At 45.1% G+C, this 18208-nt stretch overlaps 1 protein-coding gene across 1 annotated transcript in view; it reads left to right on the plus strand.

The window, feature by feature from the left end:
- LOC144937554 (neurobeachin-like) overlaps positions 1-18208 on the plus strand; it is a 525952-nt gene that overhangs the window by 130502 nt on the left and 377242 nt on the right. Inside the window, exons 3-6 of the mRNA XM_078864832.1 lie at positions 4155-4255; positions 4888-4983; positions 13438-13559; positions 14982-15108. Coding sequence (XP_078720958.1) covers positions 4155-4255; positions 4888-4983; positions 13438-13559; positions 14982-15108 — 446 coding nt within the window. The remainder of the gene's footprint in view (positions 1-4154; positions 4256-4887; positions 4984-13437; positions 13560-14981; positions 15109-18208) is intronic.

Raw genomic sequence — 18208 nt, forward strand, 5'->3', positions numbered from 1 at the left:
TTCTGGAGCTCGGTAAAAAAAAAACTTTCCTTTGGGATTTGTCAGATTAATTTCTACATTCCTGTAGCTCGCACAGCAAAAGGGTGGGCCCCATCTGTGAGCCAGAACGATACCACTCCCGGAATGTCAATGCTCCGCATATTAAAAGAGCATTGCTGGACTGAAAAATAAAATACTGTACAAGTCAAAAAATGCACCCAAGCCAGTGGTGGAAATTCCACATTTATATGGTGGGAGCAGTCACTGTTCAACTACCACTCTTGACTTTCCCAAAATTAGCACGCATTTTTATCAATGCCAGAAGGATGATGGGGGAGTTGCATTTGCAAGCTGCTGATTGCGAGTCACATTCCCTCACCATTGTGCCATTGGGCCAGATCATAAACGGCAATAAAATACAGTAATTTTGCATATTTTTTTTCATTAAGGGTGGCAACGTGTTCTCGCTGTGAGTCTCTGCAATGTGCCTTGACAATGTGACTCCTCACCGCTGTCCATTACATTTATAGCGATCAGCGTGGCCCAGCCTCGTCGAACGACTTTGCGCTTCATACGTCTGTCTTTGCCTCTCGCTGTGGTCGCCGTGCGCTTCGCACGCTCCGGCGCGGTCTGATTAACGGCACCGCTGCGATTCACAGTGGCCAGGGCAAGGAGGGTGTTGCCGTTGAGCTGAGTCTGGAGTAATGGAGAGCTGTCCTGTGCGTATAAAAAAAATCCGCAGATGGATGCGAGACGGACCAGGTTCATCGTAACGCTTTAGCGTTGGTCAATGGCTGCGAGCGAAATGGAAGCGTGGACGGATGTCTTGGTGGCTTGACTGTGTTGGTGAGCGATGCGGGCATCTATACGAGCTGATGGACGATTGCCTGAATTTATTAACGTTTGAGGAGCAGCATGGTTGGGGGAGATGTATGCATGTACAGTACAGTATAACGGATAGGTGGTGGAGAACTAAAAATAGTATATTTAATTTGGCATTTATAACCACTGGAAGACTTTGACTTTAAACAATGGAATATACTGTCCATTCTCTTTGTAATTCTTTTTCACATTGCCTGAAGCTTCACTTTGCAGTTTATCTCTTTAACTTACGTCGTGGGTTCACGTGTATACATTTGAACAATTATATTCTGTATGTAAATATTAAACCTATTATATATATATTTTTTAAACATCTCCAAAGTGTGATGTTGTTCATTGGTGGCCTTGACGCACTGCTGGAAATTCAACGTTCATCTGGCTGGCACAATGTCCATAGAGGAAGCTGCTGCCGCCGCTGACTTCCGATGCAGTGGTCTTGGAGAATAATTATTTTATTGACTTCTGACTAGGATTGGAACTCCGGTCCTTCCCATTGCGAGTCAGGCACTCCGTGCCACCTGGGCCAGTTCTATTCTTAATTAATAAACTGAATGAATAATGCGTGTTTTTATATATTTTTTTTATTTGTGCATACTACCTGCTATATAATCTAGATTTGAAGTTTTCGTGACTGCAGCGATCCATACTCTTTGATTCTTTCGGTAAAGTCACATAGGTATGAAATAAAATAAATTAAATCACGACGTTTTGGGCGCAACACAAGCGTCCGTCATCAGGTGGGACAACCACAGCAAGCAATTGTTTCCTGCTGTGGTTGTCCCACCTGATTACGGGTACTTGTGTTGCGCCCAAAACGTCGGGATTTAATTTATTTCATTTTATACCTACGTGACTTTACTGCTATATAATATATAACATGAATGAAGTCATGAAGGAAAAACATTAAAGTGTGCAAGGAAGCACGGAGAGTTGCATGCTTGTGAATACATTAAGTGACAAAAAGAGGAACACGTGAATTAGAGAACATGAGGTTCAAGACATCATTATAACCGTGAAGTAAAGTAAGTGGGCTTGGGTAGGAGATGTCAAGAAGCGATGCTGACCAATGGTGAAGAGCAGTGAAGTGGCAGGCAGGAAATAGAACGCATCCCAGAGCAAAGCCATCGAGGGAATGCAGCAAGGGATTGTCTGAACGTGGAATTGTGACAGATAGTGGCATCTTGGGCAGGCCTTCATCCAGTAGTGCATTGACCATGGCTGATGTATTTTCTTTTCTGCTTTTAAGTTGGCATCTGTGCTGCATTTGGTTGCTTCAATTTGGCTCCCGATACTTTGCCCTTCCATCAAACCCCAGCGGTTAAAATCCTACGAGGCTTTTTGAGCAAATAATAATAGTCACAACACATGCCGAGGGCAGATGAGTGCACTGGAGAAACCAAAGAAAAATCCATATCTTCTGCCCATAAATAAATATAAAGGTGCAACCTGCAATTTCCATCTCACACCATTGTTGTATGTATGAATGTTGAACTTCTTTTGCACCGTACGTAGCTAACCGTGCTAATCTGAGGTGTGGGGGAAGGACAACAAACTAAACGCAAAAAGCAATTCTAAAGAAATGAGTTTTCAATCTAGATTTAAAAAAGAGCCTCCAATAGAGGTAAGCTCTCACGAGCCCTTGGAGAGAGTATTCTTCCACACTGGCATGCTGACCAAACCAAATGTAGTGTCCCACCTCTGCCGGGTGGATAGAGGTGGGGAGATTTTGAGGAGCCTGCTCCCTTGTTTCAACTTCCGTGCACGGGCAGATCGAACCGGCGACCTCTGGATTGCAAAGTCCAGTACGCTGACCGTTGCTCTCCTGTGGCTTCTGCGTAACGGGTTTCATTGAATTCCGCACGGGAGCTTGTGTTCAGAGCGGGCGGAGGAAGGAAGGCGGTAGTGCCATTTTTTTTGTCGCAGCGTATGAGCGTCGTGCGGGGCGTAGATTTCTGCACGCGTTATTTACAGTGCTCATTACTCTCGCTGTGGAATGGACGGTTTGATGGATGGATTCGAACATTGTTGGAGCCAATTTCACACCCGTGAGCTCGGCGATCTCGCTACAGCGGAATGCGGGGGGGAAATTTAAGCGGCACGCTTCTTTGATTGGTCGTGTTTGTTTGTTTGTCTCGTTGCGGTTGACGAGCAGGCCCGAGTGAAATGCATTGCCTTCAGCTTTACATGCTGATTACGATGGTTAACCCCACGGTAAAGCGTGAGGCAAATAAATTAGAGTAATGGTCTGAATCAGTTGTACGGTGCCATTAAACAGTAAAGAGGATCGAGTAAACATGACTGAAAAAAACAGCGCTGATCAATCACGCTCAAAACCAATGCAGCCACTGGCAGTGGAGTTGGCTGCATTGGTAGCGTGTACAGTTCACGTAATACACTTCCACGACATGCTCAGCTTTTTTTGTAAAAAAAGAATTTTGACATGCACACATGTAGTCCACAAACCCTCGCCTCCAAATCTACGACTGCAACCATTTGACCTCTCGCTTACTGGTACACAATTGTGCTCCACATTTTAATGACTCCGGTGGGAAGATGGGCCGTGCCTGTCCCCTCATTCAGGATTCGGCCCACTGTGCATTGTGGGGGGGTCTACGTAGAATTGGGGTGGCACAGCCCTGCAATTACTTGCGCACACCGCTGCTAGCGGAAAGGCCTCCACCGGTGGGCACTGCGGTGGCGAGATGTTAACTCCCTCGCCTGGTATGGAGGAGACCACCGTGGGTTCGATCCCTGACCCTGACGCCTGTACATTTGGAGTTTGCATGGTCTCTCTCTCTCTCCCGCCGTGGTCGTGTGTGGATCTTTCTCCGGGTCCTCCGGTTTTTCCCTCCCACATTTAAAAACATGCATTTAGAGTATTTTGGCTGCTATACATTTCCACATGATAAACCGCTTTGTTGCGCTATCATTCGTGGTTTATAGTTTACCTTTGAAGTTTTTTTTGGCCTCCTGTTCCACACTAGCTAGATGTTTTTGGAAGCGTTTGGAGTACCCACGGTCGACGGTGGGGGTGGCAGTGGGGGTAGCGGTGGGGTTGGCATTGGGGGTGCGGGCTAACAAACAGGCCTGCCGTGTTGTGGGAAGTCACTGAAGCCCTCTGTGCTGACCATTACACCATGTCGGTAAACGGGATTGAGACGCAGATTAAAATCAATCCTCGCCACCAACATTGCTGTTTCTCTGTTTATAGTGGTGTCGGTCAATGCAGCGATTTGAAATGTGCTCCGCCGCGTGCCTGACCGTGCGCTCTCTCCCTGCTGCCGTGCCGGCAGACCTGCTGGTGGACATGCTGGGCGTGCTGGCGAGCTACAGCATCACCGTGCGGGAGCTGAAGCTGCTCTTCAGCATGCTGCACGGGCACGATGGAGTCTGGGTACGGTCACGCGGAGGGACGTGCGGGTGGACGCGGGTGGGCATTGCTGGCTGCGTGTGCAGATGCCCTTGTGGAGGTTATCGCAGGGGTAGTGTGGGCAGGGGCAGTGGTGGTGGGAGCAGTAGCAGTGTGGGGGCAGTGCAGCGGTGGGTGGGAGTGGTAGTAGTAGCAACGCTTGGTTACTGCGTGTCCAGGCATTCCCGCAAACGCACAGAGGAGCGTGCGTGTGGATGCGTGCCCGAAGGGGAATATGTGCACATTGGAAGCCTGCATCAAAGTAAGCACTGGATCGGTGGTCATCTCCGCGAGCGGCCCTGAAGCCAGTTGTGGAAATCCCACCGATCCAGGAGTTGATTTAATCACAAAACGGGTACCTATTTTATTGACTCCGATCTGACGATTGCATCGTCCCTGAACCTACACACAACTTAAACCCATGGCCACAACGTCACCAGTTTGTATCAGCTTGGAGTGGTGAACCGCGTGTGCCAAATTTTTTTTTTTTCGCTCTTTTCACCCCCACGCCTCCCGTCGTGTGTCCCGTTGTGCCGGTATGGTCTCACGGTGGGGCTTTGCCATCCTCGTTGTGGTGGAACGCGTCTTCCTGCCCGCCCGCCCACCTGCTCGCTCAGCCGCGCCACGCCATCAAGCTGCTCACGGTGCTCACGCAGATGACGCAACGTCAGGGCCCGGATACCTTCTTCAACTTCCCCGGCCGCAGCGCTGCCGTGAGTGGCTCACATATGCCGACACACATACACTATATGTATATAACATATATATAGGTTACAGTGAGGGAAAAAAGTATTTGATCCCCTGCTGATTTTGTACGTTTGCCCACTGACAAAGAAATGATCAGTCTATAATTTTAATGGTAGGTTTATTTGAACAGTGAGAGACAGAATAACAAAAAAATCCAGAAAAACGCATGTCAAAAATGTTATAAATTGATTTTTATTTTAATGAGGGAAATAGGTATTTGACCCCCTCTCAATCAGAACGATTTCTGGCTCCCAGGTGTTTTTTATACAGGTAACGAGCTGAGATTAGGAGCACATTCTTAAAGGGAGTGCTCGTAATCTCAGCTTGTTACCTGTATAAAAGACACCTGTTCACAGAAGAAATCAATCAATCAGATTCCAAACTTTCCACCATGGCCAAGACCAAAGAGCACTCCAAGGATGTTAGGGACAAGATTGTAGACTTACACAAGGCTGGAATGGGCTACAAGACCATCGCCAAACAGCTTGGTGAGAAGGTGACAACAGTTGGTGCGATATTCGCAAATGGAAGAAACACAAAAGAACTGTCAAACTCCCTCGGCCTGGGGCTCCATGCAAAATCTCACCTCGTGGAGTTGCAATGATCATGAGAACGGTCAGGAATCAGCCCAGAACTACACAGGAGGATCTTGTCAACGATCTCAAGGCAGCTGGGACCATAGTCACCAAGAAAACAGTTGGTCACACACTACGCCGTGAAGGACTGAAATCCTGCAGCGCCCGCAAGGTTCCCCTGCTCAAGAAAGCACACATACATGCCCGTCTGAAGTTTGCCAATGAACATCTGAATGATTCAGAGGACAACTGGGTGAAAGTGTTGTGGTCAGATGAGACCAAAATGGAGCTCTTTGGCATCAACTCAACTCGCTGTTTGGAGGAGGAGGAATGCTGCCTATGACCCCAAGAACATCATCCCCACCGTCAAACATGGAGGTGGAAACATTATGCTTTGGGGGTGTTTTTCTGCTAAGGGGACAGGACAACTTCACCGCATCAAAGGGACGATGGACGGGGCCATGTACCGTCAAATCTTGGGTGAGAACCTCCTTCCCTCAGCCAGGGCATTGAAAATGGGTCGTGGATGGGTATTCCAGCATGACAATGACCCAAAACACACGGCCAAGGCAACAAAGGAGTGGCTCAAGAAGAAGCACATTAAGGTCCTGGAGTGGCCTAGCCAGTCTCCAGACTTTAATCCCATATAAAATCTGTGGAGGGATGTGAAGGTTCGAGTTGCCAAACGTCAGCCTCGAAACCTTAATGACTTGGAGAAGATCTGCAAAGAGGAGTGGGACAAAATCCCTCCTAAGATTTTGCAAACCTGGTGGCCAACTACAAGAAACGTCTGACCTCTGTGATTGCCAACAAGGGTTTTGCCACCAAGTACTAAGTCATGTTTAGCAGAGGGGTCAAATACGTATTTCCCTCGTTAAAATGCAAATCAATTTATAACATTTTTGACATGCGTTTTTCTGGATTTTGTTGTTATTCTGTCTCTCACTGTTCAAATAAACCTACCATTAAAATTATAGACTGATAATTTCTTTGTCAGTGGGCAAACGTACACAATCAGCAGGGGATCAAATACTTTTTTCCCTCACTGTTTATACGGTGACGCTGTACTGGCAGTGGCGCGCGCAAGCACAGATAATAACAAAAATTCAACACGTTAGTCAATTAACACTGCCTAGGGTAAAAATATATATATTATCAGTGATGTTTCGGCACCTGACTGTGCAATGAAGAAGTCACCCATTGCATATGTGTTCCTTCAAGGCCGTGTTATGCACGAATGTGTTAACAATATGCACGGTATGTATTTTGTGCAGTTGAAAATCTCTGAAGCTTTTACACTTTGTAGCATATACCCTTTATCTTCCATAACCCAGTTTTCAACTGTACAGTTCAAGCTGCTGTCTCATTCTCATGATTAAACTATTGCCGATACGTTTCGTGGACATGCTGTGCACTGTGTATTCATGATGGAATTCCCCTATTAGCCTCCTATAAATTTGGACCAAGGGCTGTCAGCAAGCACCTATTAAGGCTGTGAACTGGCATGTACAGTATATGTAGGGGTAGTGTAGGCCACACCACACTGGGACACTTGTGTCTCACCCGTATTGAGGGAGGCTCAGGTGAGGTTCACACAACAAGTATCGGTGTTCTGCATGTCCAACAATTGGACCTGGTTGTGTGGGATAATCACCATTACTCTTCCATTCCTCCCCCCCTTCTCATGTATGGTAGGATGCATTTACATGGAACTCTAAGAGGGATTGTTTATTAAACATTTGTATTCATTTCAATGAATACAATTATGTAAATCAGAAATGTTCATTATATTTCGGTTGATTTATTTTGAGAATGCCCAAGCGTAATAGGATTTGCACGCCCACCAAAAACAAGTCTGCGTGCCACCCTGCTCACGTGAGCATTAGGTAGTGGCTCATCTCCATCTTGGTAGCCTTTGGCCAGTGGTGAAAATTCCACGTTTCTACGGTGGGACCTTGCCGAATTCTAGGAACCACTCATTTTTGGTTGGCTATGTACTGTGCAAAAGAAGTTCAACATACATTGTTGATCTCCCACAAAGCGGTGTACCCATGTTTGTGAGCACAGAGGGATAGACTAAATCTAATGTGTCCTTTGCGAGTTGATCATTCTGCTATGGCCCCAGATTTGCCGCATTTCTGTATGTAAATTCACGGTCGCTGAGGGTCGGGCTGAGAGGGCCCCAAACATCAAGCAGGCCAGTAATAAACGGCACTATCGAAGGTGTAATAGAATTTGAGCAAGGTGAAAAAAGAGCACTTGGACAAAACGTACGATGGGAAGCAATTCATATGTGGAGCAGTGCGAGGGAAGAAGCAGAAAAAGAGAGGTGGGGTGACCTGCAGTGTGGTGAGTGAACACGGTACATGTGAGATTAGATATACACACACACACATTAACTTGGAAAATATCATTTTCTCAGCTAGCAGCTGAGATTCTAAGTGACATTATCTGGAATTTTGCAGGACCTCAATCATAGCTATTCCATTCTCCCCTAGCAAGGGTGTGAGGAGTAATGTGATTGGTACGCGTTGATTAGGTAGCAGAAACATCGTAGGGAGTTTAAAGGGCCTGAAATTTATATAATGTAAAATTATGAATCAATGTGCATATGTGCTAGACTGGTAATAAAGAAGCATTGGTACCATATTAAAGTTACGTGATAAAAACTATAATCATGAACTTGGGCTTTTTTCTTTACATCTGAACGATGTTAAAATATGAACATTTCACATCGGTACAATACAATCTACATTTTATCATTAATTATCCCAAATAAATAGATTTGAAGCACTGGTGTCAATACAGTAATGAAGACATTCACTGTATGGTGAGCAAGGTCTATTTATGCTGGTAATTAATGATTCATATTGACGATTGTGGTGATGGATGGATACCGAGATGGATACCTTATCTATGCTATAATGTTACTGAAGATTGTCCCTGGTGATGTTAACCTTTTCCCGTTCCGAGACGTCTGCAAATTGCTGAATCTCGGGAACGCGTAAGTGGTTAGCATTAACTATGTTTAGAGATGCATGTTTTTAAAGACATTGCACGCACCGTAGAGAACTCCAGTGACACGACCACATTCTATGATAGCTGGCGCCAAGCTGTGCCCAATGCCCTCCTGCATGGCCTTGTGGGATCCTCGGGACTGGTGAAGTTATTTTGTTGGTTTTTCTTCCGATTCCGTTCCGATGATGTATGACCTCTCGTGAACCTGCTTACAGTAAGATTAAAAGCCAAAACATCTTCCGTTATCACAAAGGAATCAGATGTGGGGCAGTGCTCCTTTCATTGGTGGCCACGATCCAGCAGTGAACACTCCTCATTCTTATGGCAAGGACCAGTATCTATATAGGACAACCACTTTTTTCTCATAAAAAAAGTAATATCTATCTTATTAGCACCAGAGGAATGTTGAGTTTAATTAACCCCTTACTAGAATTTTTTCCGATGATGTACAATTACGTTATCGGAATGGGAAAGGGTTAACACCCCACTGGGCTGCTGCTCTACGCTCCATAGCACACGATGAGAATTGCATCCCCATTTTGGTTCACTTCAAAATTGTCGACTTTTGTCATGCGGGTGAGCAAAACAGGATTCATAATCCCCGTATCTACGGTTCAGTAGCTGTATGTATTAAAGGGATTTTTGATTTTACAATTCCTATTCTGCCAAACTTCTCAAGATGATGGAGACACTATGAAGAAAAAAGTCTAACATTCCTTGTTTTAAGTTGTGAAGAAATATCGCGCATAAATGTGTGGCCAGTGGTACACTCACATCCACATTGGTTAGTTTGACTATAACGGAACACTCACTTTTGCCCCTATCGAGTTACCCCAGAAGCCTTAACTTAGTGCTGAAGATGAAATTGAACTTAGGTCACTGAGACAGGAGAACGCTTGACTTTAAATGAAATTCTAATATGGCTTGTGAACCCTTGCAACTTCACGAGAAAAGTCAAGTGGACTGGCACAGGCAAAGCCATCTCATTACCCTTTAGGGTGTTGAGAATTCAGCATAAGAGACCACTGAAACTAAATATATACATCAAAATATGACTAAAAATTAATCTCCTTAGTATCTCTTTCTCCCTCTATTCCATTATCGCTGTATTAGTTGCCATTGTCAATGAGTTGTTGTTTTGACGTGCAAGCTGAGAATTTACAATTAAGAGTTGCGAATCAATCGAGGCCAGGTCTTCGTGTTCGTTGTTAATTTGTGTCCCTCCTTGCTCCCTGCGGATGTGGCCTATCTTATTCTATTAAGTCAACCTCCATCTTTCCTCGTGGGAATCCCACTGTGTACGTGCAAGGAGCTTGCAGTGTGTCACTTGACACACTAGTAGGGAGAAATGACGCTCCCAACAAATGATTAATTATTAAGAAATGCTCAACCCTATCGTGCTGTCAGCGGCAATTTTTTTCTTTATAAATTTAGTGTTGTCAGTCAAACACAATTAAATTATATAACTACACCTCTCAATCCACCGTGACAAATCATCACGAGAGATATGTATTATTAATAATAACTACTTTTTATCTTACCAGGTAAGGCCCACTGAGATAGAAAGGTTTTTATTTCAGAAGCGACCTGGCCACAAATCATAGCTTAAAGAAGTGGCCTATCATGTGGACATTTATAGCAGCCGAATACTCGAAACACATGTTTTTTAAATATGGAGGGAAAAACCAGAGGATGCAGAGAAGAATCCATGCAACCACGGGAACAACATGGAAACTCCAAATATAAAGGCGTCAAGGTCTTCCTGTATACCAGCAGATATAGTTAACATCTCGCCACCATGGCGTCCTATGAATATGCACTGCTCCTCTGAGCTTAGGAACTTGTGTAAAATATAAAAATGGTAAATAACATTTATGCGATTTGTGATTTTGCTGTAATAGTTGATGCCCACATTTTTTTAGCTGTTGGGGTGACTGACTGGTAGATACATAAAAATGCCTATAAATCGTACCGTCCGCAACCATGTCATAATTCAAATCTTCCATTTGTCAAATTACCAATCTGCTTTGGCTTTGATGGATTATGTGTTGGCGTTAAATTGCTCACTGAATCTAATTGTATATATCATTATCTTATAAAGTAGATGCTGTATTTCAACAGGAGTACCACTTATTTATCTGAAGAAGATAATAAATGAATTTGCATAGTGGCAGATTAACTGTACTGCGTAATAATTTTCAGTGGTCCAAATGCCCTCTCGTGAACCTGCTTACAACTAAAATTAAAAGTGAAAGTCAAACATCTCCAGTTATCACATAAGCATCAGATGTGGGGCAGTGCGCATTTCATTGGTGGCCACGACCCAGCAGTGAACACTCCTCATTCTTATGACAAGGACCAGTATCTATATAGGACAACCACTTTTGTATTATAAAAAGAAGAAACTAGTATCTATCTTATTGGCATCAGAGGGATGTTGAGTTGAATTAACCCCTGCCTAGAATGTTTTTCCTGACACTCTCCTGCTGTCGCGAACACAATTGCTCCCTGGCTGGGTATCATTGAAATTTACAATTATGCAACGGGGCTACTTGGGCTTTACTGCTGTTTACATGCTGGCATTGACAACAACTGAGTACTGTGAAGAAACTGGCCAGACCCACTTGAGCTCGCTGCTATTAAAGCGTGTCACCGCAGTCAATGGTATTGATGGCACCACATCTTACGATGGCTTGCTTTCTTTTTTCCCAGATCCCACGGCTTTTGAATGGTCAACATCTGACCTCCTAAAGGTCCAATCTTACATGGGAAAAGCGGTTCACTCTGAATTTAGTCCAACATCTGGCTTCCGGTTTCCCCCTTGGTCACTGTGTGCCATGGTGGAGAGATGTTAACTACCTCGCCTGGTATATAAAAGGTCGTGGGTTCGATCCTGACCCTGACGTCTGTATATTTGGAGTTTGTATGTTCTCCCCGTGGCTGCTTAGATTTTCTTCCGGGTCCTCCAGTTTTTCCCCCCACATTTAAAATCATGCATTTAGAATATTTGGCTGCTATATATTTCCACATGAAAAGCCACTTCATTGAGCTATAATCTGAAAAAGAGCTATATAGCTCAGTGGGCCTTACCTGGTTAACATTTTTTTATTCTTTAGTTTTTTATACTGGCCTCAGGGTGCCCCTCCATCCTGCACCCGTGCCCCCGCAAACCTTTCTGTCTAATTATATCTGGAGAGCTTTCCTGCAAAATATTCGGTCCCTTAACTTAATAATGATACTAATTAATTAATATTTGACCAAAACTGTGCACCATTATTTTATTATTTTCAATGGCTGGAATGTGCTAGACCATGGGATTTGGAACAGGGAGAGGGGAAATATTTAATTACAGTGAACCTCTGACCAGAAGTTGAACATGCCACCTACTCATTGAGAGCTTAGGGCTCTAGGCACAGGGCCATCTTAGCTGGGTTAAGATTTTTGCAACAGAAAAAACAAATCAAATCAGTGGCGCTGTGCCAAAATGATGATGAGGCCTGTGCACTTCTCTCTCAGTGGTCTTGAGCCAGTGAAATAATTTCCACAGTCCTATGGCGGGGGGGGGGGCATATTGTCCATTGTATCACTGCTATTAGCCATTGCTGGTAGAAGGGAACCGATGGAGTTGTGTTAGGGCGTGGAATCCCTCAATAATTGGCCAGTTTCGTGGACATCCCGGGCTGCTGATTCCCTCCTATTGCTGCATTTAATGAAGTTGTAATAATTGTATTAAATACATCTACAGTATAACTCTGAAAATGCCCTTTTGTGTGCCAATTAGACCAGAACCCTTTGTACTAAACAAAGAGTTTCTCCAAAGTGATTTGGTGACATTTGCAAATGGATTGAATACCGTAATGCATCGGAGCATCGTGCCGTAAATGTGTGTGTGTGAGGTACCATTTTATTTGTCTTGCATCAACTGTGCCTGGTAATCGGTGGGCTGGAGCAGAAAGCGTGGCTTTAAAATTGTGTAGTTCATATGCGGACATTCCATGCTGTTCCCTCAGGAATGTGGTATAGCTCTAATTTGCAGACACACAGACATGCATAACACATTTTCTATATGTGTACAACAAAAGTTATACTTTATGTTTGTTTTTAATGCAAGTCAAAGTGAAGCTCAAAGTGTCTGGTATGTGCTTGATTTTAAATTTAGGCGCATATGAATCGTGTTTTCAGGTTATGTATTCGGGTTATGCATTCCTAAGCAGTCGTGGTTTTTCATGACTGCATATTTTACGAAAAATGGCTTTCGATAACGTGGTCATAAGGAATCCATGTTTACGTGATAGAAAAAATGAAGAGAAAGAAATTATTGTTGGAAATGATCACATAACCATTTAAAGACCTTTCGCAAAACTCAATACCATACCAGAATAAGGAGATAAGGGTGGCTGATCGAGATTAAGGGGGAGAGATGATGAAATTATAGGAAATAATTTTTTGTACGCTTTGATTTGGTTAAAGTACCGTTCATCTTTCCTGATAGTTCGTGTAATTCCGTTGCTGCATTGCTGTATCATCATTAGAAAGGTATGCATGGTTGCAAAGCAAGAATATTTTACCGGTAGAAAATGTCTGTTATTCAAAGGATAAACGTATCCCATTTTCTGCCACTGTTGTCGACTTCTGGGAATTTAACAGTAGTGTTTTTATAATCGCAAAATTTACCTTTTTTGCTTGCAGACTTTACACAAAACCTTTTATGTGAAACATTTTACGTAGCTTCACAGCAGCGGCAGCACTACTAAAATAATGTCGTCCCATACGGGATGAGACCACGAGTCTCTGTTGCTCGCTGTGCGCATCCCGTTCTGTCAACAGGCGATCGCCCTGCCACCCATTGCCAAGTGGCCCTACCAGAATGGCTTCACCTTCAATACGTGGTTTCGCATGGACCCGCTCAACAACATCAACGTGGACAAAGACAAGCCTTACCTGTACTGGTACGTGCGGCCCACTATTCCACGCGCACACTTTTGTTTGTGTGGAATGGTATCCACAAGGCTTGGGACGTCTGGCAAAAACATAACCAAGCTTCAGCGTGCACAACATTCTCTGGCACGTACTGTGACGGGTACTGCAAGATCCAACCTGTGTCCATCTAATGCTCGGTGAGCTGCATTGGCGTCCGGTTGCCGAACGAATACAGTGTGAGGTCGCACTCATTACACACAAAGTGTTTGACACAAATGAACCACAAAACCTTACTAATCTCGTCAAGGAGCATAAACCATCATGCAAACTCTGGTCATCATCGCAGCAGTTTTTGGCTAACCATTGAACAAGACGGTCACTGCATCATGCACTTTGAGATGCGCATCTGCGGCCGTCTGGAACTCTCTTACTTCCGATATAAGGAAGCCACTGAAAATATACATTGTTAAATCTAGATTGAAAACTCATTTCTTTTTATGTTTAGTTTGACCTTACCCCGCACCTCATATTCGCACGGTTGGCTATGTACGGCGAGAAATAAGTTCAACATGGACAGTGGTGCACAAGCACACATCAATTGACAGAAAGCTCAACGCATCTGTCAATAACATCAGTGCACTAAAATAAAAAATATATATATTGGCCTCTCTTCTTCGCAGTAAATGATGATCTCGAAATTTCACTATTGTCCAAAACCTTCCCTATTGTGTATTGATGGATATTATTCGTATATGTCTATCCTTTTAGGGCAGTGTTATTGAGGAACACGTTGAGTTGCCTTGTTTCAGGGGAAGGGGCCACCCATAAAAACATGAGGTGGATGGGAGTTGACGAGATGGCGGTACATAAATTAGCTTCCAGAGCCTTCTGTGCAGAGTTGTCAGTGGTATCCCTTCGTGTGTGTGTTTTCTCTCTGGGTACTTGGGTTTCATTGAAGTAAATTTTATTTGATGTCAAGAGCCGTGAGATGACTGTTTTTGATGTGCCGAGTGCACGATATGAAAAAAGACCGATTGATTGATTTCCTCCTACCTTTCTTAACATCCCAATGCAGGACTCTGGTTTCAAAACGTGTCTTGAGACGCAGTGGAAGCTTCTTTGTAAATTGCAAAGACATCTCATTATCTGTGACACGATGGTGATGATTGACGAGGATGATGACAATGACGAAAAGCGGTGTGTGTGTGTGCGCGCGCGTGCTTGTGGGGATCGGTCATCTAGTGGTTGGCGCCCTCCGCTACAAACCCGACGACCCGAGTTTGATTCCCACTCATGGCTAACACCTGTGATGATTATCTGAACCAGTCCTCCCCTAGGTCGCTAACAGCACTTGCCCCAACAGTCTGTTAAGGCTATACGGGGAATCTTTGTCTTTGTCTACCGTCTGGTGAGGCTATAACGGGTGATCTTTGTTTCTGTCTCGTGTCTAGCTTCAGGACAAGTAAGGGCGTGGGTTACTCGGCCCACTTCGTCGGGAACTGCCTCATCGTCACATCGCTCAAATCCAAAGGGAAGGGCTTCCAGCACTGTGTCAAGTATGACTTCCAGCCCAGAAAGGTAACTGCATCCCCCTTCAGACCACATCTATGGTTCGTTAACCCCGCCCTCCACCCACACATTTTTAAAGCCCTGTTGGCGTTAAATCTGCAGCAAGGGCCGGCGCTCACGAACGCGTGAGCAGAGGTCGACCCAAGCGCGCACCCACAGCCACTTAAGCCACTCGCTTGGACACTCGGTCATCATTATGTTTGTGATCCACCGGGGCTCCGCTCAGCCTGTTGGCAACATGCAATGGGCTCGGCCTTGACTGTAGGAAGGATGTGTGAAGGTGGAATTTGCTGGTGCATTGAGATGCATGGTTGTGCTCCGTGCCAGTGACATCAAGTAGCAGATTATTTCAGCCGCCAGTGTTGTTTGTCGTTGGTTGAAGCTCATTGTCCTGCCGGGCAGTGCTATGGTTAGAGAATGGGGTTGTGATATGAGTCCGAAGGCTGTGGTCAGTGAAAAACGCTCAGCTCACCGTCACACGTGGGGTAAAAATAATACACTTGTGTAGGAAGTCAACAGTTGTTGTCCTATGCAAAGATTGTCTTCTACCATGGGAATGTAGAAATTCCAACATTGGCTGCTGGCATCAGTCGGAGCTGGGTTATATACCTCATTGCTCGTTTGAAGGTGAGGAACGCTCAGACACGTCGCTTGTGTCGAGATCTAACAGCCAAAAACTACAATTTGGCAGATGTATTTTTCAAAGTCTTCATATAATTCGTTGCTATTATGGCCTTATTGCACTGATATTATTATTGATTGATATAAAACATAATTTTGAGTTTCTTATTTGAAGGTAATGTGCGGTTATACGATTTCCCACATTTATTTCAGCATTGGCATGAATTCACATCTCATCAGTGTGGTGACAAACCATAGGACCAGGAAGCCGGGCTCCCGTGTGTTCATTGCCAAACCTGAGAAATTTACGTGGAAGTTTAATTTACAATGTTCAAGTTTATTGTATGTTGTTCAGTCGATCCAACCGTACATATATTGGATGCCCATGACAATTGCATAACACCACACCCTGCCCGAGCTGTTGTCGCACAGTAGTGGAACACCACGTGTGTATTCTGAAGGCTTTATCATAATTCAATCTATTGATCGTATTCTCTTTTCAGGCAAGGATTGTAGGTGTGTCGTACTGGGTGGTGCCCGACTTAGGATGGATTCCCACCGCTTTTTTGACTTTCGTTGCGACCTTAGAACGTGCTCACTCCGCCACGGCGCAACTTAGCCAAGCGGCAGGGTCTTACCGTGGCCCCCCATTCGGGGGAGAGTTTCCCAGAGGGGCACGTCCTCCGTTCACACGTTTGCCGCTCGCGAATTTGTATACCCTCTTTTGTGATCATGTTGCGGGTTCAATAAAAACATTAAGAAACAACAAAAAACGAAGCGGTAGGGTGGCAGCGCAGTGGTAATACTCGTGCCTTGTCGCAAGAAGCGCTAGGGTTCGATTCCCGAATTGGGTGGTTTTCAGGATGAAGTTTATTCTCCACGGGTCTCCTCCACGTTTTCTGGGTTCCTCTCAAAGCACACAAACATCCCAATGCTGATAAATGACCTGCAAAGTAGTCAATTTGGGTAGCACACAGGAGCAACATTGTTCTTGGCTCCACCCTTATTCACGCCACCTCAACCCCGTTTGGCCTGCCCGTTCACGCGACATTTCAAAATGTACACCATTGAGAATCTGGGACGCCCGTGACTTCACTTAAGCGAGATGTAGGTGGGACGTGGCGCGTTGAGTAACCCAGAGTGAACCCACCTTCACTGTTCACGTTATTGAAATGTCAATCAAGGATGATCTCACGTTGGTCATTTTTTTTTTTGAGGCTGCTTAAATGAGTGGTTCCATGGAGAGACTTGCTTCCCCACCATAGCAATGAGGAATTTCCACCGCCGGCTCAAGATTGCCAACGGGGATGAGCGCTGACCCAAATGCGCGTTTGAGCGTGGAGAGACTTTAACTCAGTTCCCAGTCAGCTTTCACCCGGTATAATTGAAAAGTATCCATACGCTCGTGCGTTTTGTGCTCACAGCCGCGACGCGACATTAAATATTCTCTCATTTAAACGTGAGGGCGAACAAAGCGTGAGGATTTTCAATGGAAAGAGCCATTCCAGGGGTCTTGTGCATCCACCGTATGAACCTCTTTCACCCTCACCAATGGTACACCATTGCTCCTACAGCAAGTTCCGCCCAACATGCGTCTGCTGTACAGAGGTCATAGCATTTGAACCGACGGTGTTATTACGGAAAAGAAAGGCTGCAATCGTGGCAAGGCAATAAACCGTTGCAGCAGAGGCACACTCTGAGGGGGTCTTTTCGGTTGGTTGCATTAACATCACTTCAGCGTGACCAGAGAGCTGTGCCTCTTTTTTAAAATAAGGTGATTTAATCAAGGCTGGCCCCGTGTATGATCAGGGGGCCGCGAGTCTAGCTGTTTGGATATATGAGCTGGCTCTGACCTCATCTTGATCTACAAAGTCTGCGCATATTGCGCCTTGCAGCTTGCGTGCAGGCAAGCTGCGCGAGTGATGCCGTAGCGTCGAGCTCGGTGCGCGGCAGCAATCCCAGTCTGCGGGCGTCCTTACCTCTCCGATGTAAAAAAAAAACCCCATCATCATCAAGGTGGGTGCTCTTCTCTCCTGGCGCCCACCACTGGCGTGCGGTGGAATCCACGTTCCCATGGCAGGGCCATTTTCCCTAGGAAAATGACTGTTGACTTTGTTACTCACTTTAGTACCAGTAATGGTTATTAGAATTGCAATTACAGCCTGGAGGTTGCCAGCTCAATCTGTCGGTGTGGCAGTTTAAACAGTGGCCGTGTTTATTAATTCCTCTGGCTTCTGTCCACCCAAGTGGTATGAATGGGTACATCAGAGTTATCCTATTTGCCGGTTGAGGGTGGTGTGCGTTAAAGTCTGGGTACTTTCACCTCTTCCAAGAAGTCTTGTCGGTGTGAAAGAGTAGGCCAAAATACCCTCCGAACTTCAGTCCTCCGTGCGTGAGCTGGCATATTCCAGGGCTCCACCTTTACCTTCTTGATCCAGGAGGGAGGCACAGGGTAAATCAACCCATCGCCACTGGGTGTTAAACTCGT

This window comes from Lampetra fluviatilis, chromosome 19 (assembly GCF_964198595.1).
Source record: "Lampetra fluviatilis chromosome 19, kcLamFluv1.1, whole genome shotgun sequence".
Classification (NCBI taxonomy): Eukaryota; Metazoa; Chordata; class Hyperoartia; order Petromyzontiformes; family Petromyzontidae; genus Lampetra; species Lampetra fluviatilis.